The sequence below is a fragment of the Nesoenas mayeri genome, assembly GCF_963082525.1.
Source record: "Nesoenas mayeri genome assembly, chromosome: W".
Classification (NCBI taxonomy): domain Eukaryota; kingdom Metazoa; phylum Chordata; class Aves; order Columbiformes; family Columbidae; genus Nesoenas; species Nesoenas mayeri.
This window is the reverse complement of record NC_137553.1, coordinates 12,927,812-12,952,508: the sequence shown is the minus strand read 5'-3', so window position 1 is coordinate 12,952,508 and position 24,697 is coordinate 12,927,812. Positions and strand designations below refer to the sequence as shown.

Genomic DNA, 24,697 nt, shown 5'->3' with positions numbered 1-24,697 from the left:
TGCCCATAGAAGCTGAGAAGCTTCAGGACCATGCTCGTAATGACCATAGGCAGATCCCACCAGGCTATAAAATGGGGTCCCCACCAAAGACCCCTTTTGAGTGGTCTTCTTGGAGCAGCGGGTCTGTGAACTGAGCCTTCCCCTTAGAGTGGGATGCCATCTAAGGAGACTTCCTGGGTTTGAGTGCCCTCGCCTCCTCTTTGGTGAGTGATTTTCCTTCTGGATATATCCTTGAGTGAGCCCTTGCCCACCACAAGCAAGTGATTATTTTCTGCTGGGTACCCTTGAGTGAAAGAGGACTCTTGTTCTGGTTTTTATGAGTGAATGTGTGCTGAGAATCCTCATGATTTTTATGTGGTTGTACAACAACGATAACAACAACAACAATAATAATAATATCCTCAACTGGTATCCAAACCTGTATTTTATAATGTTGTTGGAGTGCTAAATAATTTGGATAACCCCCGTTTCTAGTTGGTTTCTTGGCTAAACTGTTCTGGCTAGAATAAAGTTGGTTTGGAGCTTGTTGCCTGCCTAAATTGACTTTTGGGGTGCGTAGATGACAGGGGGTTTGCTATAAACCATTCTCAGCTGATATAAAGGCAATTAATTCACTCTAACAACTAAGAAAATCTTAACATTAGGGAACTTCTATGTCTTTACCTGTGGTTGCAGTCTTTGCTGACTTGGATGTTGTTGTATTTGCTGCATTCTTGGTGTCCTTATCTTTCTCTTTCACTCGAGACTTTACTTCTGGATTAGAGACATTTTTGGTTCCCTTCTCCACAGACTCCTTCTTTTTTGGGGAAACTGTTTTGGAATTTTTGTCTAAAGATTCTTTTACAGCTGGTTTTGGTGAAACCACTTGTTTTGATTTACCATCACTTTTTTTAACAGGAGAAGGTGACTTGATCTTAGTACCCTGCTTTTTTGTCTTTGTCTTTTCTTTTATGTCCTTCCTCAAAGGTTTACTCAAATTCTGATTGGTGGGCAAAGTCTCTGGATCAACCATGGAGACATCAGGATGCCTAGGGGAAGGGCTGTGATCCTGCATTGGGACAGGTGGCGGGTCAGTTTGTTTGTATGTAATTGTCTTGTCTGTTGGAATGGTTTCTGACTCATCTTCTGAGTCAATGTTAGCATCTGCAGTGATGGAAGGGCATTCCTCAGTCTCAGGGGGAACATCTGAATCAGTCTGAGACTCGCTCATGGATGTGGGAGGGGTTTCATCACACTGTCGCCCAGAAGGTGGCTGGGCTCCCCCAGATTGAGTTAATGGCTTCTCTTGATCTTGAGACTGTTCTTCACTTGCAAACCACTCAAGGGGATTTGGGTTGATAAATGAGGGTGAAAGTTCAGTTTTAGGATGTTTATATTCACAGGAGGACACAAGGCATAAGTCAACATCTTGATGGGATTCTGATAACAATTTTCCTGGAGAAAAATGTGCATTTGCTTCATAGGAATAGCTAGTAGCTTCAGATGATCTGGTGGATTTCCCAGTTGTCTCAAATGAGTAATCTGTGGCTTCAGGTGATCTGGTAGATTTCCCAGTTCTCTCATAGGAATAATCTGCGACCTCAAGTGATTTGGTGGTTTTCCCAATTATCTCATAGGAATAATCTGTGACTCTTGGTGACCTCGTGGTTTTCCCTGGCATCTCACAAGAATAATCTGTGGCCTCAGGTGACCTATTAGCTTTCCCTGTTATATCATAGGAATAATCTGTGGCTTGAGGTGATCCGGATTTTGCAACTGCCTCATAGGAATAGCTAATACCCTCTGGTGACCTAGTAATTTTCTTTGGGGCCTTGTAAGAACAACTAAGTTCTTCTGGTGACCTGCTGCTTTTCTCTGAATCTTCTTTTTCTGGGCTAATTAAATGTTCTGGACTGTGCTTTGTTAGGGGTTCCTGGTAACCAAATGCTTTGACAGAGGACACTTGCAGCAATAACAAAGATGTGTGACTAGCTGTTACCACTTCTGTGACTGCAGGAGGTGAATCTGGAAAACTAGGAGAGTACAGAGAAGATTCCCTTGGAGTTAATGGAGATAGGTCAGACTTTGGTGACAGCTTTTCTCCTAGGCTCTGCACCTTTTCTGAGGTAAAAGAAGAACGTAGCGACATATCTCTGGGTGGAACAGCACCTGAAAAAGTTTCTTCTGGCAGTGGTGAAGTTAACTGGGAAGGTGTATGAGCTGATGAAGTTGAGGATGAAACTTCAATTTGAGCAACTGAAATAATTTCTGAAATGTCCTTCTCCTGACAGCAATATGACTGCTCCACAGGGAAAATCTTCCGTGTAAAAATAGGCTCCTGTATATCTGAAGGGCTATAATCTACTTCTGTTGGTCCATTTTCAGATATATGGTGTATACTAGTGTCAACAATAGGATAGTCTGGAGATTGCCTACTAAAGTCCATTGCTAAAGACTGCTCAGGGGACTCCTGATCAAATTCTACTGACATAGTTGATTGCTCAGGAGATCTGTGATCGTGCACTGGGGTTCTTGATTTTGTGGCTTTAGGTGAGAAATCTGGTGGAGAAATTGACATGGGCCTTGGGCATTCTTCCTTAGATGGAGACATGTCTGTTTCCTGAAATGTTGTTGGTGTTTGTACAACTGACACTGAAAGGGAATCATCAACTTCAGTAGAGTGGGGGGATCCAACCTCAGCATGCAAAGAAGGAGATACATCATCAGTAGTTGGTTCTGGAAATGAACTAGTAGCAACAGATGCTGTAGAGACAGAAGCTACTCCTTCTATATGGGAATAGGTGTCTTCTGCTACAACCTCATCAACTGGAGTTGCAGACTTGTCAGAAACAGTGCCTTCAGAAATTGACATTTTGGTGTCTTCTTTTAAGGAACCGAACTGACCGATATCTATTTGAGTAGGTGAGAGCTCACCTGCTAACTTCCGCTCATCCAAGACCAGTGAAGACTGGAAGCTGCTGGGCTCTCTATCCTCCATCTTCTTTTCTAGGCTGAAGCCTTTCTTAATTAACATAAACTCTATGCTTTTTTCATCTTGTTTTTCTTGGAAAAGGCCCACAGAGCTGGCTTCAGAAGCTGGGCTCATCTGAACAGGTGATTTTTCTTTTTCAGGTTTCCCCTCAGAAGGACTTCCGTAATCTCTGGTGAGAGACTTTACATCAGCACTCAAAAGCGTTTCATAAGTGGTCTCTGAACCTATCAGTGGTGGACTCCGTAGAGGTGAGAGAACCTTTTCAGTAGGAGATTCTGAATCTGGCACAGGCTCATCCATAGGGCTTATTCTGGGTTTTGCAGACTCATCTTTGACTTCACTGAGTTCAAAGCTAACAGGAGCTTCTGTTGACTTTTCACTGGTTTCAGAGGGAAGCTGACTGGATTTTTCATCAGTGGGAGACTGATAATAAGGTGTGTGGCCAGCACTACCGGCAGCAGACTGTGAGGGGTATGCTACTTCAAACGTTTTATCTTCAGGGCTTGCACAGTGTTCTTTGGCAACTTCTTGATGTACATCAGGCAATGTAGCAATGGTGACAGGCTCAGCCGAGATCTTGATCTCCTTGGGAGTGAGCAAAAAGTTCACACTGCGTTCACTCAGTGGTGTTTTGGCAATGGGTGATGGAGGGGGCAAACTTTCAGCTAGACTCTTGTCTGGACTATGTTTTCCACCATCTTCTGGATAGGGTTCTTTGATTTCTAATTTGGAGGCGCCTTGGATTTCACTTCCTTTTTGCCAATATACATTTTGAAATGCAGATTTGCAGAATTTGTCATCCTCTAAAGAAGAAGGTGGTGAGATGGTAGAAGCTGAGACATTATAGTCTTTGCCTTCTGTGGCCTCTGTTTTGGATCCTTCTGATAATCCTCTAAAAGCATCCGGAAGTGGAAAAAGTTCAGGTCTAGCAAATTCTTGAGAGTACAGTGATGTCTCATACTTGGTAATGTTCATATATGCTTGAGAGGGTGACTCACTTTCCTCATTGTTAGTTTCATCACTCATGACATCCCGCAGTGTAGACATTTCATCCGTTGGAGTTGGTTCACTGGATATTTCGATGGTAGACTGTGTATAACCTGAAGTAACAGTGAATTCCTCAGGCTGACCTTCTCTATCTTCATCAGAAACAGTGGCTTCACTTTCTGAACCAGTAAGTAATGTTTCATCATGGACAGAAGAGGCCAATTCAACTGCTGGAGACTGAGGGTCTGAGCATTTTGTTGGTGTAATTATGAGTAGGCCACATTTATCTTCAATTTCACCACCTTCTGCAGCTTTGTCTACCACAGCCATCACATGATCTTCAGCTTCTGTTTTTTCAGTCTCCTCTTCATCTCTGATATTTTCTGCTTTGTCTTCCTCCTCTTCTTCAGTCTCTTCAGTTTCTGCCTTTTCTACTGTTTTTTCCCTGTCTTCCTCAGCCCGTTCATCTGATGCTTCATCATCTGCCTTTTCAATATATTTTTTGGCTTTAATGTTAGCATCTGCTTCAGCCAATATTTCTTCTGAACTCTCTTCCGTTTTTATTGCTTTCTCCGTATCTGTTTTTGTGGTGTCCAGTGGTATCTTTACTTCCTCATCTTCACCTTGTTCTTCAGCTTCTTCTGTCTCTGCCTTTTCCTCATAATCTCCTGCTTCATATGCTTCTTCCAAGCCAGTTCCCTCATCTTCAAACTTTTCATTGTCATCAACCTTATGTTTTTCCACAGGTTCCAATTCTTCAGGTGTTTGTTCACACTCACCCTCAGCCTCTGTGGTAGTTATGCCTTCATCAGAGGACTCGGCAGGTCCTTCAATATCTAATTTTTCTTTTTGGACTTCAAAGGCCTCTTTTTGTTCTGTGCCAGTGAGTTTCAGTTCATCCTCTACAAGTGCAACTTGAGGTTTTGTTTCTTTTATTGTTTCTACTTCTTCAGCTTTTAGTTCCTCAAAATCCTTTGTTAAATCCTCTGGTGAAGACATAAGGGATCTCTCCACTTCAAGTTCTTTTCCACTAGCTGGAATTTCTGCAGCTGCTACAGTTGTGGCAGTGGGTCCAACTGCTGCAAGGGCAGCTTGTGCTCCACTGACTTTGATCTCCTTCTTCAGTGTCTTATTTTTTCTTTTTTCCTTTGGCTTTCCAGTAGGTGCTGCTTCATTTTTATGAGGTTCCTCCTTATTTTGTGTTTTAGGCTTTGCTGCTGGCTTTTTTAATTCAGTCAAAGAAGCAGTTGTCTTCTTGGTTTCTTTATAAACCTTTTTGATGTCCTTTTTGGCTTCTTTTTCTTCCTTCTCTTCTTTTTTACCTTCTTTTTTAACTTCCTTTGGTGGAGCTTCTTTTTTTATTACCTTCTTATTTACCTTCTCTTCCTTTTTCACCTCCTTTTTAACTTCTTGCTTGATCTCTTCTTTTTTTGTTTTTTCCTCTTTTTTGATGGGTATTTTCTCCTCTTTTTTAGAAACCTCTTTATTTGGTTTTTCTTTTTCCTCTTTCTTTTCTTCAGGTTTTGCTTTGACTTCCCTTTTCACTGGCTTCTCCTTTGCCACTTTTGGTTTTACATCTCTAACTTGCTTTTCAGGAGTTTTTACTAATTGCTGCTCTTTACTAGTTATGTCTTTTTCTGCCCCTGTAGGTTTGATCTCCCCTTTTGCTGGTTTGTCTTTTTTAACTGGAACTTTTTCTTTGCTTTCCAGTTTCTGAAGCTTTTCCAGTGCTGGACTAGGCTTTGCAGGCTCTGGTGTTTCTTCTTTAGATTCCTTTCTGACAGGCTTGCTTGGTGTCTTTGCAGCAGGCTTCAGACTCTCCTTGCTGTCTGTCTGTTGTTTCAACTTGGCTTGTTTCACAGCTGGACTAGCAATGTTCCCAGTTAGGTCTTTTTGTGTAACTGTTGGTTGTTTAAGGAAATCTAGGTGTTTGAGTTTTTCCAGTCCTTCTAGAACATTATATTGGGTGCTGTTTCCAGGAAACAGAACTCGGATTATTTTTTCTGCAGGATTAGCTGGATGCCACACAATCAGGCATGAGACAGAGGTGAAATAGGATAATAGAATGTCTAGTTCTTGGGCATTTGGTACCAGGAACTCAGTTTTATCTTTACTAGTATCATTCCACTGTTGCATAAAATATAGCATCTGTTTGCTATTTTTGACAGGATTAAGCACATACATCTCAAGTTTGCCAACTCCCATTTTCTGAAATAAAATTATGGGGTCAATGGTATTTCCTTCATTTCTGAAAAGAGATTCCGGTTTCATAGACAATTTATTTAAATATTGGAGAGTAAAACAAGCTTCTTCTACACTCCTTTTTACTCTAAAATTAGGATCCAGGTTTTTCAGGTTCTCAGGTACATTAAGGAATACAACTCCTAAATCAGGTGAGATCAGATTTTTCATCCAGTCACTGTTGGTAGTAGACCCTTGGGACTGTTCCTCTTCTAATTCGGCTATCTTTCGCTGAAGCATGCTATTGATTCCTGGCAGGTTATCATCTCCAATGTGAGTGAGTAGAATGGAATCTACCCTGTCCAAGTGACGGATAAGTTTCCAAAAGCAAGATTTTCTTTCGGATCCTCCATTGATAAGCATATTGAATCCATTCACTGCAAACAACGCAGAGTCCCCTCTTCCACCTGGGAAAATATAACAGCAGGGTTTGGAGAGTTTCAAGAAGCCTCCTGAAGTTGGAGGTTCCAAAATGTCAAAGGGTGATGGCACTTCTACTGATTCTGACAGATACTCCTTGAATTCAGAGAGTCCTTCCATTTCAGGCAATATGGAAGTTGAGTTGAGTTTAATGTTAATAAAGTCTTGAAGGTTGTGTCTGTCAAGGTTGGAATTTTTCCAGTCTCCTTCCTCAGGACAGAAAAGATTTAAGCTGGCTTTGTTGGCAGGGTGTGTGGTGCTCAATAATTCACCAATCTAGGGTTGTAAAACAAAAACACAAGAAGATGCATGCAAATTCATTTTTTAATGACAATTAATGTCAGGACATAATATTTCCTGATCGGATAGATAAAACCTTTTTCATTCACTTCTGCACTGTTGACTACCCATCCTAGAAGGTAAAGGAACCTGTTAGCACAACTAGTTTACTACCTTATTTTTTTTTCAGTACAAAGGAGCAACTTATGAGGAAAGGTCCCTTCCTCATTGCCCAAAGGAAGACAGCACTCCAAGGTTTACCTTTCCCTCCTCCACCCTTTGCAGGAGGACAGTACAAGCTTTTACATTTAGATGGGATGAGGACTATGAGGCTAATGCTGCCAGAGCTGCTACTGTCTTTGCCATTGGCTCATTAGTCTCCTTGCTGCCCCCACCCATCCAGAAGAGCCAGCCAAATATCTATGGAAACAGCACATCCTCTTAACAGTCAGAGAATAACTGCAGCCCAGAGGAGACCAGCATCCTCCCAGGGCAGCTGTCTTCCTCACCCTCTCCTCACACAGGATGTATTCCATGACACCATCATTACTACAGTTCTTTCTGCAGGCTGGCTCCTGACTCCCAGACTGCAGAACAGTTTTCCAGCACACTAAGAAATTATTTATTGCATCAAAAATCCAAACAGCTGCAAGTTTTTTATTTGTGAGATTGTGAGGTATATATATTTATATAAGTTCTATTGTGTTGGTTTTGGCTGGGATAGAGTTAAATTTCTTTACGGTAGCATGTATGGGGCTATGTTTTGGGTTTGCATGTTTTAGTTACTGCTGAGCAGTGCTTACACAGTGTCAAGGCCTTTTCTGCTTCTCACAACACACTGCCAGCAAGCAGGCTGGGGGATGCACAAGTAGTTGAGAGGGGACACAGATGGGACAGATGACCTCAAGTGACCAAAGGGATATTCCATACCATATGACATCACACTCATCAATAAAAGCTGGGAAAAGAAGAAGGAAGACGGGGAACGTTCGGAGTGATGGCACTTTTCCCAAGCAACCCTTACATGTGATGGAGCCCTGCCTTCCTGGAGATGGCTGAACACCTGTCTGCCAATGGGAAGCGTTGAACAAAGTCCTTATTTTGCTTTGCTTGTGTGCAAAGCTTTTGCTTTCCCTATTAAACTGTCTTTGTCTCAAGCCACGAGTTGTCTCACTTTTACCCTTACAATTCTCTCCCCCATTCCTCTGTGGGGTATTGAGCGAGCAACTGTGTGGTGCTTAGTTGCCAGCTGGGGTTAAATCATGACAAACATATATAAAAATGCATGTTATATAATTTTATACAGTATATGATATATTTATAATGCTTTATATATATAGTTTTATAAATAAAAAAATAAAATCAGGGTTAAAGAAGGAGCCAGAAAAAAAGTGTTAAGGTTAAAAATGGTCTTGTCATTAATTTGATTTGAAACTCATGGACTTCAAAAGTAAAAATATAGAATAACTCCATTAATTTTGACAGTGTTTCATAACATGTTAGTACCAAAACCAGTTACTGAAATAAAGGCATAGAAAACAAAAGGTTCTTTGCCATAGTATGAAAAGCTATTGTTCTGTTCCAGTCTGAAGTAAAAAAAAAAAAAATATTTGATGGTTCCAGATTAGTACATAAAAAAGATGAAAAAGTATGATTTATTTTATACCTTCTCCCAGTTCCACAGATACTTTGATGCTGGGACAGAAATTAGTAAGGCTCATTTGCAGAGCTTTAAACTAGACTCGAAGGGGGATGGGGTTGTGGCTGGACTTGCATCAGTGGGACAGCACTCTAGGGTTGATGAAGACCAGGAGGCCTCCCATACCCCTAGGGGAGAATCAGTGTGCTCAGCTCGCTCCCTGAAATGCCTGAGAATGGGGAATAAGCAGGAGGAGTTAGAAACCTGTGTTTGGTCGGGAGATTATGATCTGGTGGCAATTACAGAGACATGGTGAGACAGCTCACATGACTGGAATGTGGTCATGGATGGCTATGTCCTTTTCAGGAAAGACAGGCCAGCCAGGCATGGTGGTGGAGTTGCTCTTGACGTGAGAGAGCAACTACAGTGTATTGAGTATTGTCCAGGCACGGATGAGGAGCAAGTTGAGAGTCTATGGGTGAAAATTAAGGGGCAGGCTGGCAGGGGTGATACTGTTGTGGGTGTCTATTACAGGCCACCAGATCAGGGTGAGGAAGTTGATGAGGCCTTCTACAGACAGCTGAGAGCAGCCTCACAGTCATAGGCCCTGGTTGTGGTGGGGGATTTTAACTTCCCTGACGTTTGCTGGAAGGACTACTCAGCCAGCCAGCCACAGTCTAGGAGGTTCCTCTAGTGCCTTGACGATAACTTTCTGATGCAAATGGTGGAGGATCTGACTAGGAGAGGTTCACTGCTGGATCTCATCCTCACTAACAAGGAGGGTCTGGCTGAAGCGGTAAAGGTTGAGGGCTGCCTTGGTTGCTGCGATGATGAAATGGTGGAGTTCGGGATCTTGTGTGACAGGAACAGAATAGCAAGCAGAATTGCAACCCTGGACTTCAGCAGGGCAAACTTTGGCTTTTTCATACAATTGCTAGGGGAAATCCCATGGGCAAGACTGCTTGAAGGTAAAGGGGCCCAAGATAGTTAGTTAGTGTTCAGGGACTGCTTCTACCAAGCTCAAGATCAGAGCATCTCAACATGTAGGAAGTCAAGGAAGGGAGCCAGGAGACCTGCTTGGTTAAACAGGGAACTGCTGGGTAAGCTCAAGTGGAAGATGAGAGTTTATAGATCATGGAAGGAGGGGCTGGCCACTTGGGAAGAATATAAGGCTGTTGTCAGAGGGTGTAGGGAGGCAAATAGGAAAGCTAAGGCCTCCTTAGAATTACACCTGGCGAGAGGGGTCAAGGACAACAGAAAGAGCTTTTTCAAATATATGGCAGATAAAACTAACACCAGAGGCAATGTAGGCCCACTGATGAATAGGGTGGGTGCCCTAGTGACACAAGATACAGAGAAGGCAGAGTTACTGAATGCCTTCTTTGTCTCTGTCTACTCTGATGGAGGCTGTCCTGAGGAAACCCATACCACTGAGGCCCCAGAGGAAGTCGGGACAATGGAGGAGTCTGCCTTAGTTGATGAGGACTGGGTCAGGGAGCAGTTAGACAATCTGGACATCCATAAATCCATGGGTATGGATGGGATGCACCCACGGGTGCTGAGGGAGCTGGCTGAGGTCATTGCTGGACCACTCTCCATCATCTTTGCTAAGTCTTGGGAAACGCGAGAGGTACCTGAGGACTGGAGGAAAGCAAATGTTACTCCAGTCTTCAAAAAGGGCAAGAAGAAGGACCCGGGTAACTATAGACCGGTCAGCCTCATCTCCATCCCTGGGAAAGTGATGGAACAACTTATCCTTGGTGCCATCTCAAGGCATATCAAGGATAAGAGAGGCAGCCAACATGGCTTCACCAAGGGGAAGTCGTGCTTGACCAACCTCATTGCCTTTTATGAGGACATAACGAGGTGGGTAGATGATGGCAGAGCGGTGGATGTGATCTACCTTCAGTAAAGCATTTGACCCAGTCTCCCACAGCATCCTTACAGCTAAACTGAGGAAGTGTGGTCTGGATGATCGGGTAGTGAGGTGGACTGTGAACTGGCTGAAGGAAAGAAGCCAGAGAGTCGTGGTCAGTGGGGCAGAGTCTAGTTAGAGGCCTGTATCTAGTGAAGTGCCTCAAGGGTCAGTACTGGGGCCAGTATTATTCAATATATTCATCAATGATTTGGATGAGGGAATAGAGTGCACTATCAGCAAGTTTGCTGATAACACAAAACTGGGAGGAGTGGCTGACACACCAGAAGGCTGTGCTGACATCCAGCAAGACCTGGACAAACTGGAGAGTTGGACGGGGAAAAAATTAATGAAATATAACAAGGGAAAGTGTAGAGTATTGCATCTGGGTAGGAACAACCCCAGGTTGCAGTATAAGTTGGGGAATGACCTATTAGAGAGCAGCGTAAAGGAAAGGGAGCTGGGGGTCCTCGTGGACAGCAGGATGACCATGAGCCAGCACTGTGACCTTGTGGCCACGAAAGCCAATGGCATCCTGGGGTGTATTAGAAAGGGGGCGGTTAGTACGTCGAGTGAGGTTCTCCTTCCCCTCTACTCTGCCCTGGTGAGACCACATCTGGAATATTGTGTCTAGTTCTGGGCCCCTCAGTTCAAGAACGACAGGGAACTGCTGGAGAGAGTCCAGCGCAGGGCATCAAAGATGATTAAGGGAGTGGAGCACCTCCCTTATGAGGAAAGGCTGTGGGAGCTGGGTCTCTTTAGTTTGGAGGAGACTGAGGGGTGACCTCATTAATGTTTACAGATATATATAAGGGGTGGATGTCATGAGGATGGAGCCAGGCTCTTCTCGGTGACAACCAATGGTAGGACAGGGGGTAATGGGATCAAACTGGAACACAAGAGGTTCCACTTAAATTTGAGAAGAAACTTCTTCTCAGTGAGGGTAACAGAACACTGAAACAGGCTGCCCAGGGAGATTGTGGAGTCTCCTACTCTGGAGACATTCAAATCCCGGCTGGACACCTTCCTGTGTAGCCTCATCTAAGTGTTCCTGCTCTGGCAGGGGGATTGGACTAGATTATCTTTTGAGGTCCCTTCCAATCCCTAACATTCTGTGATTCTGTGATTTGATTTTTTTTACAGGAAATTAGGTTACATGTAGCCCGTTTCCATTCTATTTGACCACCAAATTATGTAAACTTTAAAGGAGTAATTCAGTTATAAAATGTCAGTGCAATATATGCCCACACAGTATCATGCAAAATACCACAACCTTCTTTGCAAAGACTCAATTGTTAGTTCAAGCTATAGGAACAGGAGGTGATTCTCCCCCTCTCCTCCACTCTTGTAAGATCACACCTGGATTACTGTATTCAGCAATGGGGCCCCCAACATAAGAAGGACATGGACCTATTAGAGCAAGTCCAGAAGAATGCCATGAAGATGATGAGAGGGCTGGAGCACCTCTCTTATGAAGACAGGCTAAGAGAGTTCGGGTTATTCAGCCTGGAGAAGAAAAGGCTCTGGGGAGACCTTATAGCAACCTAGGGGCATGTAGGACACGATAGGACAAGGGATACTGGCTTTAAACTGAAAGAGGGTAGATTTAGATTAAATATAAGGAAGAAATTTTTCACCATGAGGGTGATGAGGCACTGGTACAGGTTACCCAAAGAAGTTGTGGGTGCCCCATCCCTGGAAGTGTTCAAGGCCAGGATGGATGGGGCTTCGAGCAATGTGATCTAGTGGAAGGTGCCCATGGCAGCAGGATTGGAACTAGATGATATTTAATGTCCCTTTCAATCCAAACTGTTCTATGATTCTATTGCATCCTCAATCTCCTGGCACAAGAGAAATTGAAAACAACACTTTTAGGCATTGCCTGCAGGTGTTCTGCAAGCTAGAGATGGCTTTATGAGCAGGACATCATAAGATTATCCCTCAAAGAGTATTTACTGATTTGTAACCACATCCCATGACAATAGTTCACGCTTGGTCCAGTGAAATAAAAATTAACAGAGACCAGAAATACCAACTTTACTACAGTACTCATCAAATCATATATGCTTATGGGTCAGGACAGCACAGAATTTTTTTTCTTCTAATTATTAGTAAACAAACCACTAAACATTTTTTTTTATTCCTTTCTTAGAATAGAGCAGACTAGACTAGACTAGAAGGGACCTACAACAATCACCTAGTCCAGCTGCCTGACCATTTTAGGGCTGACCAAAAGTTAAAACATGTTATTAAGGGCATTGTCCAAAGGCCTCTAAAACACTGACAGACTTGGGGCATCCACCACCTCTCCAGGAAGCCTGTTCCAGTGTTTGACCACCCTCTCGGTAAATAAATATTTCCTAATGTCAAGTCTGAACCTCCTCGATGCAGCTTTGAACCATTTCCACACGTCCTGTCCCTGGATACCAGGAAGAAGAGATCAGCACCTCCCACTCCACTTCCCCTCCTCAGGAAGCTGTAGAGAGTCTCCTTTTCTCCAAACTAGACAAACTCCAAGTCCTTAGCTGCTCCTCATAGGACATGCCTTCCAGCCCTTCCACCAGCTTTGTTGCCCTTCTCTGGATGCATTCAAGGCTCTTCACATCCTTTTTAAATTGTGGAGCCTAGAACTGCACACAGTACTCAAAGTGAGGTCACACCAAAGTTGAATACAGCGGGATTATCACCTCTCTTGACTGGCTGGTTATGCTGTGTTTGATGCATCCCAGGATGCAGTTTGCTCTCTTGTCTTCCAGAGCACACTGCTGACTCATATTGAGCCTGTTGTCAGCTGGCACCCCCAGATCCATTCCTGCAGGGCTGCTCTCCAGCCACTCTTGTCCCAGTTTATACTTGTGCCCAGCATTACTGCATCCTAGGTGTGAAATATGGCATTTGGACTTGTTAAATTTCATCACAATAACCATTGCCCAATGCTCCAATCTATCTAGATCCCTCTGCAAGGTCTCTTGTCCCTCAAGAGTCAACAGCACCTCCCAATTTGTTATCGTCAGCAAACTTGCCAATTGTGCATTCGGTTCCTGCATCCAGATCATTGTTAAAAACATTGAACAGAACTGGCCCTGGAATTGAACCCTGAGGAACACCACTAGTGACTGACTACCAGCCAGATGCAGCCCCATTCCCTACAACACTTTGAGCCCTGCCCTTCAGCCAGTTCTTAACCCAGTGCACCATGAACCTGCCCATCTCAGATTTGGACAACTTGTCCAGAAGAATGCTGTGAGGGACAGTATCAAAAGCCTTACTAAAATCCAGAAAAACTCCATCCACCGCCTTTTCTTCATCCACTAGGCAGGTGACATCATAGAAGGAGATCAAATTAGTTAGACAGGACTTCCCCTTTGTGAACCTATACTGACTGTGCCTGATGACTGCATTGTCCTTCAAATGCCTTTCTGTAGCACCTAGTACGATCTTCTCCATAATTTTTGCAGGTATGGAGGTTAGACTAACAGATCTGTAGTTCCCTGGGTCTTCCCTCATGCCCTTTTTGCAGATTGGAATAACATTGGGTAGCTTCCAGTCAGCAGGGACCTCTCCAGACTCCCAAGACCTTTGGTAGATGATCGAGAGGAGTTCTGCTCTAACATCTGCTAGCTCCTTCAGTACTCTGGGATGAATCCCATCCAGCCCTATGGACATATGAACATTCAGCTGATACAGCCAATCCTTTAAAATTTCAGTGTCCACAAAGAGAAAGTCAGTGTTCCCACACTCATGGTTCTCTAACTCAGAGGACTGGGCAGCCCAAAGTCTATCAATATTATTGAAGACTGAAATTTTTTAATATTTTTTCCTATTCATATACCACCTAAAAATTTCAATGTCACATACACATACTGCAATATGGCAAATATGATCTTTCTTTGCTTTTGTGAAATTTTTTAGGAGCAGTGGAAGCCCACTGTCTAATAAGCTGGAAGTCAACACTTCAAAACAGTCATTCTGGCTGGCTGGTGAGCATGCTGCCAGCAGCAGAGACAAGCCAAGTGAGCTTTACTCAGAGACCATGGGAGTATTCTCTGCATGCCCACCACTGCAGCAATTCCTTGGTGGCTGTAACTCATAGCTAACAACCACTGCTCCACTTTCCAGTCAACCGTTTAGCTTCCTAACTGTAACGGTAGGATTTGCCCCTAGTTTTGCATGTACTCATAAAGTAATTATGTGTCACTAATTAGCCAGTGATGCAAGGAGATTGCATTTGCAATTTCACAGAAAAGCAACTGCGAACTGACAGTGACTTTTAGGTGACACATGCGTTTCAGAGAGTAGGAATCCAGTTCTTTCTCCAACTCTACAACCATATGTTGAACAAAAAGGGTTTGAGAAAAGGATCATAGAATCAAAAAATCATAGAATAGTTTGGGTTGGAAGGGACCTTTAAAGTTCATCTAGTCCAACTCCCCTTGCAATGAGCAGGGACATCTTCAACTAGATCAGGTTGCTCAGAGCTCCATCCAGCTTAGCCTTGAATGTTTCCAGGCATGTGTCATCTACCACCTCTCTGGGAAACCTGTTCCAGTGTTTCACCACTCTCATTGTAAAAAAATTCTTCCTTATATCTAGTCTAAATCTAACCTCTTCTAGTTTAAAACCATTCATTATCCCTTGTCCTATCACAACAGGCCCTGCTAAAAGGTCTGTCCCCAAATGCATACAATAAGGTCACACTGAAGCTTGTGCAAACTTTGCTTTTTCAGTGCTGAACTTTCAAATCTCAGTTGACTGAAATGCTCCTAATTGATTTTGGAAACTAAATACCCAGGGATGCAGTCATATATTTTATTTAAAATAATAAATATATTACCTGGTGGATGAGGGGAAAGCCGTGGATGTGGTCTATCTGGACTTCAGCAAGGCCTTTGACACTGTCTCCCATAATATACTCCTGCAAAAGCTGGTAGCCCATGGCTTGGACAAGTGCACTCTACGCTGGGTTAAGAACTGGCTGGAGGGCCGGGCCCAGAGAGTGCTGGTGAATGAGGCTGCATCTAGCTGGTGGCCAGTCATTAGTGGTGTTCCCCAGGGGTCAGTGTTGGGTCCAGTCGTGTTTAACATCTTTATTGACGATTTAGATGAGGGGATTGAGACCATCATCAGCAAATTTGCTGATGACACCAAGTTGGGAGGGAGTGTCGACCTGCTGGAAGGCAGGAGGGCTCTGCAGAGGGATCTGGATAGACTGGAAAAATGGGCTGATTCCAATGGGATGAAGTTCAATAAGGCCAAGTGCCGGGTGCTGCACTTTGGTCACAACAACCCCCTGCAGCGCTACAGGCTGGGCGCAGAGTGGCTGGAGAGCAGTCAGACAGAAAGGGACCTGGGGGTATTAATTGACAGGAAGCTCAACATGAGCCATCAGTGTGCCCAGGTGGCCAAGAAGGCCAATGGTATCCTGTCCTGTATCAAAAATAGCGTGGCCAGCAGGACAAGGGAAGTGATCCTTCCCCTGTACTCTTCATTGGTGAGGCCACACCTGGAGTATTGTGTTCAGTTCTGGGCCCCTCAGTTCAGGAAAGACATTGAAGTGCTGGAGCGGGTCCAGAGAAGAGCAACAAGACTGGTGAAGGGACTTGAACATAAGACCTATGGGGAGAGGCTGAGGGAGCTGGGGTTGTTTAGTCTGGAGAAGAGGAGGCTTAGAGGTGACCTCATCACTCTCTATAACTACCTGAAGGGAAGTTCTAGCCAGGTGGGGATTGGTCTCTTCTCCCAGGCAGTCAGCAATAGGACAAGGGGGCATGGGCTTAAACTCTGCCAGGGGAAATTTAGGCTGGATATTAGAAAGAAATTATTTACAGAGAGAGTGGTCAGGCATTGGAATGGCCTGCCCAGGGAGGTGGTGGACTCGCCGTCCCTGGAGGTTTTTAAACTGAGATTGGACATGGCACTTAGTGCCATGATCTAATAAACGGACTAGAGTTGGACCAAGGGTTGGACTCGATGATCTCTGAGGTCTTTTCCAGCCCAGTCAATTCTGTGATTCTGTGATATTTTACACAGCAGCCAAATTAACTGTGATAGTTTGTTTACTATGGGTTCTTGCCCTATGGGAGCTTTCAGATACAGTACATTAAGCAAGATAGCAAAATAACAAGTCATGAAAAAAACAGCATTAAATATTTGTATACTTCATTCTTATATTTTTGGTATGTAAATATTGCAAGATTTACAGATTTTACTAGCAAAATTTAAACACTACAGTAAAGAAACCAAGCAGCTAGGTAGTGCAAAAAACTACAGCCATTCCTACAGATGGGTTAGCTGCCACCAGGCAAGAACTTGGTGTCAAATTCAATTTGACTGCTTTGTATATGAACTTTAGATAAACAAGCTGTTTATTTTAAACACAACACTATAAATTTACATTATCAAAATGTTCCTTGGTTTTCTGTTTCTTGAAGTTACAATTTAATTCTTCAAATTACAGTGTCATTCCTTCGTTAAGCAATTTACATCAAAACTAAAGTAAATTAGATAAATGTCTTGAAATAAAGCCTATAATGAAGAATAAAGAGTATCAGCATTAGTTAGTCAATGCTAACTCTATCAACACAGAGTGCCATTTTCTTCTAAAAACCTATGTCATCACATGGCAATGTATGGAAGACACTTTTCTGAACACACCTCTTGATCCGTGAAGATCTCAATGAAGTTCTGGAAGGAGAAGGTCCCTGACTGAAGGATAAGTTCTCCTGTGTTTTCAAAGCATTGTCCAGTTAGTACAAGGAGCTTGTGTCTTGCAGCATCTGTGATCATTAAGCGCACCTAGAGTGAAGGACATCAATAATGGCAGTTAGTACCCATTTGTACATTCCTCTGAGACTATACAGTTCACTTCATCTAATTTAAAATATATTTTGCACCAGATTCTCCCAGGACCATCAAAACATTTTCAAGTTATAGTGCTGTTTACAAAAGACAAGAAGAAAGGAACAAAAGAGAAAAAAGCACAAGAAGCAATTTAAAAGAAAGTCTGATGAATAAACCAAACTAATGACATGGGGGAGTGTGCCAGTTTGACTGAAAATGGAATAATTTTCTTCATGCAGTTAGAAAGCTTTCTTTTTCATAGCTAGCATGGTCATTATTTGGACTTTGAGAACAAGCAGATAACACCCCAGCACAATGTTTTTAATTGCTCTAGTCTGAGACCCAAGGACATTCTGAGTGCTCTGCCAACAGGTGTGAGGCAGCAAGGCAGAGATGGGGCAGAGCTTGACTGACATCCAGACTGATCAATAAGAGTATTCCATCCCATTAGCGTCATGGTAATTATTTAAGAGTGGAGCCTTCCAATTGGCCTTTCTTCCGCTATCTTTTGCTCTCTCTCTGGGATGAAGCTGGGAGAGTTTTTGGTGCAGGAAGTTTAGCCTGACCTTTTGCCATCCTGGAAAGGCCTCTGGGCTTTTCTGCCTTTTCCTCTCTTTCTCTCTCTCTGGGATCAGCTTTAGGACCAGGCATGGCTTGCTGGGATTGGCTGCTCAGTTGTAGACAGAGTTAATTTGGAATTGCCTTGAGTATAGTTTATTTCTATTTTTTATATATATTTACTAGTAGTGTATTAGTATTTTGTTACTTTATTAAATTGTGTTTATCTCAGTCCAAGCTTCTCCCTTCCCTTTTGATTCTTTCCCCTATTGGGGGTGGGAGAGGGGGTGAGTGAGTGGCTATCATGGTTGTATTGCTAGCTCGGGTTAAACCATGACAGGGAGAAAAGAGCAAGGAGCAGAAGAGAACAAAATTTGAATGAAATATAATATTTGCAATGAAAAAACATATTCCTTTTATAACTTTTGCTGAATTTTAATAGCACTCTATCAGGACAGCCATGGCCAACTGTGTCCACATGCTAATCAGGGACAACTATGTTTATAAATATATAAAGGGTGAGTGCCACGAGGATGGAGCCAGGCTCTTCTCGGTGGCAAACAATGATAGGACAAGGGGTAATGGGATCAAGCTGGAACACAAGAGGTTCCACTTAAATTTGAGAAAAAACTTCTTCTCAGTAAGGGTGACAGAACACTGGAACAGGCTGCCCAGGGAGGTTGTGGAGTCTCCTTCTCTGGAGACATTCAAAACCCACCTGGACATGTTCCTGTGCGACCTCACCTAGGCGTTCCTGCTCCAGCAGGGGGATTGGACTAGATGATCTTTTGAGGTCCCTTCCAATCCCAAACATACTGTGATACTGTGATACTGTAACTACATTTGTAAGACTGTTTTTGGAAGGCCGATTTTCTTTTCCCAGTGTACAGCATTACTTGCCATTCAGTTGCAAAAATGTCACTAAAAAGTAACAGCCAGAAATCACACATAAAAGTGGCACATTTATACTGCCATTCTGTTGAATCATCTACAAAGTTAAAGGATGTTTCTGTTTCACCATAATCATAATCAAGCACTCAGATGCAGTCACATGCACCATTTACATCTCATGATGCCACTAATTATGGACACTATAATTTTTTTTTAAGTGTGCCAGCCCAAGACCTTTTTCAATATACAGTAATAAATTATGTAGATGTCTGATGGCTCAAAGGAGCTTGCTACTAAGAAATAAACTTCTGCATTTTGAAACAACTGTTAACTGTTTTAAACTAGATCCTCTTTACATTATTTGACCCTCACTAGAGCAAGTGATAATTCCTATTTCCCCCAGAGGGGGAGATTTACTTGCATGCTAAGAAAAATCCATACATCCAGGATACTTCTGTTGGCTGAATTCAACTTAACTAAAGTGTGGATGGCTTTTGATAGATTAAGACCTGTTGCTGAATTAGTCAGGCTCAAAGGTATCTCAAGGCCACTTCGAGAACAGACTCTGCTGTGAGAAAGAGGGGCGTTCCTCAAACGCCGGGGTCCTGGCGTGGCATGAATCATCGGACGTATCATCAGTGAGACTCCAGAGCACGGACAGCCCACGATACTCATTTAACGAATCCATGCTTGGAGCGTGGACGCGTGATTAGAATATAGTTACGTATATAAGAAGACTTGTTTCTGTAATAAATGGCTTAGCGTGATTCACATTGAATCGACTTGTTTTGCTTGGTCCTTATCTCGCTCTACATCTGGTGACCCCGACGTGATACTCTGATCGACGTACCACGGAAGATGGGGAAAAGCCTAGAGCGGCCCAGCCGGAGGCGGATCAGCTAGACTGAGAACCGGGCGGAGGCGTACGGACGTTCCGCATTTTGTTGAAGAAGTCACCGTAAAGGGTGAGCGGCTGGGAGCGGGAGGAGGGAAGAGTGAAGTTATGGGGCAAAATAAATCCTTTGAGGAAGAAGTCGTAGTTAAACTCCTCCTGCCTATTCTCTCTATGAGAGGACTTAAATAAGAAGAAAGTAACATATGTAGACTATTAATTCGGTATAGAATTAAAGGCTACTCAGGAGAAAAGGAGAAGGCTTTTAAACGTTAACTTTGGGACGATAAAAGGCAGAAATTATGGAATAGGGTCAGCAATGGAGATGATAAAGAAACTAAATCACTAGCGACTAAATGGAAGCTTAAAATTTCCACCTTAAAAGACTTTAAGGCTGAGCGGGCTACTATTGCCAGAATTTTTCCAGCGTTGCAGCCTGATAACAAACCTAAAAATGACTGTGAAGTTTACCCGGATCATGTCTTTTGACCCCCTCCCCACTCCATCCCCTGTTGTGCCGGCGGCACTGATACAGCAGTCTGGGGCGGGGGGAGGAAAATTACCGAGTGGATGGCCTCCCATACCATCACACGACCCTAAAGATACCAAGCAGTCCAAGGACCTGGAGTCAGATAATTTGTCAAAAGAACTGTGTGAAATGTAACAGCTATAGATCATTTAGGACAGAACAATGGGGATTCGTCGAGGGAGGCAGGTGTCCCACAACTCCTGGAAGAGACACTAATTGACACACCGCAACTACAGACACGATAAGTTTCTGAAATCCTGAGGCAGTCAACAGATCTTGCATATCAAGCTATGAGAGAGGTGCCAAATCATTTGCAACTATTAATCAGGGTCCCAATGAGAATTACATGCAATTTATTGACCATCTTCAAGACACCATCAGTAAGCAGGCCGAAAACTTAGAAGCTAAGGAAGCACTAGTGTTGAGATTAGCAGTAGAGAATGCTAATGTTTGCTATCAACGTGTTATTTGCAAGTTTTCCAGTACATATTATGTGCTCCTGTGTATTGCCTCTCTGAAAATCAAGCAGCTTGTCAGGAATGTGAGTTAATTGTTTTACTAGTTGTTTTTAAGTGTGCTGTAAAACCTTCTCCCACTTTTCCCATTCTTGCTGCAAGTAGCCCTGTGCCTTCCTCCCTCCCCCTCCCCCCCCGCTTCTCAAGGTTTTTACTTGCAAGATGGGGTCAGGAATAATTGTTTTCAGTTGTGTTCCTAAAAAATCAGTATTGGGAGGTGTTTTAAAACTTAGGAAAGCACTCGGAATTATAAGGAAGGAAGATCTTGTAAAATATTGTAATTAATGGTGGCTGCGGTATAACTTAAATGATTGGGAAAAGTGTCCAGAAAATAGAATCTTGTTGCAATTAATGTTGTTTTTAGGGCGAGAAGAGTAGGACAAAATAAATCCCTACAAGAGATCATTAAATCATTTCAGACAGTTTTACAGGCGGGGTGCTTTGAACTTCAACAAGCTGAGAGAGAGTTAACTGATAATACACAGGTCACAGAAAACTTGTTAAAGTCTGCAAGATGCTTTCCTTATTAACCTGTTTTCTTTGTGGGTATCTGTTTAAGTATGTTGCAATTTTGGTAGGTCTGTGCTCTATGGTACGATAAGTTCACAGTCTGTTAAATCATGAGAATCCGTTGACTCAAAATGTGCATTTTGTGATAATTCAGAAGATCATGAGTAATTTAGTTCTTTACTGTGTGAATGTGATCGTAAAATTTTGCGTGTAGTAGCTGTTATTTTTTTTTTTTCTAGCATGCTAGCTTTATTCCAGCATTCAGACTTGCGCAACTCTGTGACAGGCTGTGTCTCATCTCGGTGTGCTGAATTTGGTTTTTCCGTATGCACATCATGTAAAGAATCCTGGTTTTGGAATGGCAGCTGTAGCACACCAGATGAGACACTAAAACAAAAACAAAACAAAACAAAACAAAAGAAGGCCTTGCTCAGTCCGGGTCGGCGGGTGCGGATGGGTTTCAGCGCGCAACTGACCTTTTTTATCAGGGATACCCAGAGGTACCTCCACCTGACTGAGCAGTGAGCGGCCCAAAGGTGCAATACAAAAAATTGAGATATTGTCTTAAATTGGTGTAACTGTGATCCATCTGCATATTTGAACTTGGTATATGGTTTTCATATCTGAGCTCAGTATTTTAGTTTGCATATTCATATTTGGTACCAAAAGAATCTTGTTTGGGGAGATAATTACAAAATGGGAATCGGTTCCACTGCTAAAATTCCCCCTTGCTCCCCCTTAGGATGCATCCTTACACATTAGAGTAATTGCTTATATTGTTAGAAAAGCATTTAAATTGTTAAATTGCTATGATAGATGTGCATTTAGAAGAGGTTGTATTTAAAAGTTGCTAGAGTATTAACTGATTTAGATTTAGGAAAATAGAATAATGGATTTATGTTTATTATACTGGTTTATACTGTTTTTTGACATCTCTAAATTGTAAAAGGTAAATGGAGCTAAGGAATGTAACTATTGCTGAGCTACTTGAAGTTGCGTGTGAAGTGTATTATGGCTGGAACGAAATGGGAAAACAAAAGACCAAAACATCCCAGGCCTGTGTGCAGCTCATTGTAACTGAGATAAGCCAGCTGCGTGACCTTGGTTATATCTGAACTGCAGTAAGAAGAGAAAGAAGAAAAAAAAAAAAAAAAAGGAAAAACCTGGCTGCCTGCTTTTAAAGCAGTGAAAGGGGGGGTTCTCTCTCCCCTCCACTGCAGCGTTGTAATACTGAATGGAGCAGTCCGAGGGTGAGGTTTAAAGACATCCTCAGCAGACCCATAGTTCTAATGAAACTGGAAAATTAAACCAAAAATTTGTTGATAGACTTATTCTGTGGTAATTAGTTGTAAGAGACTTCTTAGTAAATTCACCATGCTAGTTTTTGAGGTCATGGGAGAGAACGAAAGAAAGGCCATTTTTTGAGACCAATGGAATGCCAAATTTGGAACAAAGTTTGAATACATGAATTCTTGTAGTTGCCAGAACGTCCTATACCTCTCTTAGGTTAAGATTTATTAAGTAAATTGTAAGCTCAAATAACGTTTTCTGATAATTCTGTTTAGTTGCATGGCCTAGAAGAAGCTGCTGGGATGCTGCAGATCTGCTTGCTGCAAGTGAGAAATCTCCAAGGAAATTTCAAATGCTGTATTTCTACTAGTATTAATAGCCAATGTTTTGATAAAGCAAACACTACACTGATAGATCTGAAACAGGACTTCGATCCGGTAAGGGAAAACAATATCCAATAAATATGACAACCAAAATGGAGTTGGAAACTTTGAGGAATGAATTTATGACAACCTTACAGGCTGGCTGCATTCGATTGGACTTGCAGATTTGTCTATTTATAGCTACAACATAGAAACAACCTGTGGCTATTGTGGGACAGTATGATGAGATTGCTAGCAAACTGATATACCAACTGTTATATACCAATTGTCACTCTAATCAAGAAAAGCAGGGAATGAATTTAAGTCTTAATAGGTCATGATCCTTTTGTCATATATGTACCATTTGTGAAATTTAATTCTGACTTTTTTTTATTTGTAATTATGTCTTTATAAATTGCACTAGCTGGTTTTCTTAACAGCACAGCTTTTGACATGTCTAAATATAAAATATAAATTGCTGCAGAACCTGCAAGTCTTTAACATCAGGTCATAGGCCATACTTGTATTTGGTCTGATCCTACATATTTGCAAAGTTTTTGTTGATGGTTCTGGGAAGTCTCATAAAGCTGTAGTGGTTTGGTGTGAAGATAACAATTGGCATCACTCTGTAAAAATTATTGAAGGTTCAACCCAATTAGCAGAACTTGGCACAGCTTTAAATTACTTAGAGCTTTTTAAGGAGGAATCTCTAAATTTGATTTGTGATTCTGAGTACGTAGTCAAGGTCCAACACACATATCTGGTTCTGAATTTTTTTTTGTTTGTTTGACAAAAAAAAAAAAAAAAAAAAAAAAAAAGGGGGGGGGAAGTAGGGGAAGCACCACAAAACCAATTGTCAAAAGCATTGTATGTGATGAAATACTTTGCAAGTATGACCCAAAATCATGCTAAATCAGAAAGAACCTACATTAGTTATTGTCAAATCACTAGTCAATTAAAAAGGCCACATCAATTGATAACCTGGGGAAAAGGTTATGTTTGTGTCATTACAGGCCAAGGATTGAAGTGGATTCAACAAAGATTCAACGGATACAGATGGACAGGACGGAGATAAGCAAGCAGGTGGTGTACCTTCTGTGGAGAATGGCAATTTGAACAATCAGCAGGAGATCCAAAAGGTTGATATTATGATTAGATAGTCAATGCATAGATAAGGTAAAATTATATCTCTATCATAGTAATCTAAGTTCAGCAACTGATAAAGTTTTAGAAGGGATATTAAGGTTAAGCTATTGATCTTTTAAATAGGTTAAGATAACTTTTAAGATATTAATTCAATTATTAGTATATGCTGATGATATTAAGTATGTTACCCTATAAACTGCGCAGTTATAGATCTTTTAGGAATTTAAGAGAATATATTGTATTAACTTGTCTGGTTATTTTGAAACTATTAAAATAGTGTGTTAATAAGGTTGTCATAGTAGAATTAAGGTTTTAAGAATAGGCAGGTAGTTGTTTGATCTTATTAAGTAAGGTTTAACTGCATTATATGTAATTGTAATTATGCTGTTAATCACATGTTCTATGTTGCAGTATATTTAAAAAATGATGCACCGTGCGGTTTAAGGGGCCTGACTAATTCAGGAAAAGAAAGGGGGAAGTGTGGAGGGGTTTTGATAGATTAAGACCTGTTGCTGAATTAGTCAGGCTCAAAGGTATCTCAAGGCCACTTCGAGTACAGAGTCTGCTGTGAAAAAGAGGGGCGTTCCTCAATCGCCGGGGTCCTGGCGTGGCTTGAATCATCGGACGTATCATCAGTGAGACTCCAGAGCACGGACAGCCCACGATACTCATTTAGCGAATCCATGCTTGGAGCGTGGACGCGTGATTAGAA

General features: G+C 42.2%; 1 protein-coding gene across 1 annotated transcript in view; it reads right to left on the bottom strand.

Moving 5' to 3' along the window:
* Window positions 1–24,697, bottom strand: part of LOC308051430 (microtubule-associated protein 1B-like) — a gene marked incomplete at both ends in the record, with an annotated part of 130,127 nt that overhangs the window by 6,753 nt on the left and 98,677 nt on the right. Inside the window, 2 exons of the mRNA XM_080361856.1 lie at window positions 664–6,895; window positions 17,107–17,247. Coding sequence (XP_080217982.1) covers window positions 664–6,895; window positions 17,107–17,247 — 6,373 coding nt within the window. The remainder of the gene's footprint in view (window positions 1–663; window positions 6,896–17,106; window positions 17,248–24,697) is intronic.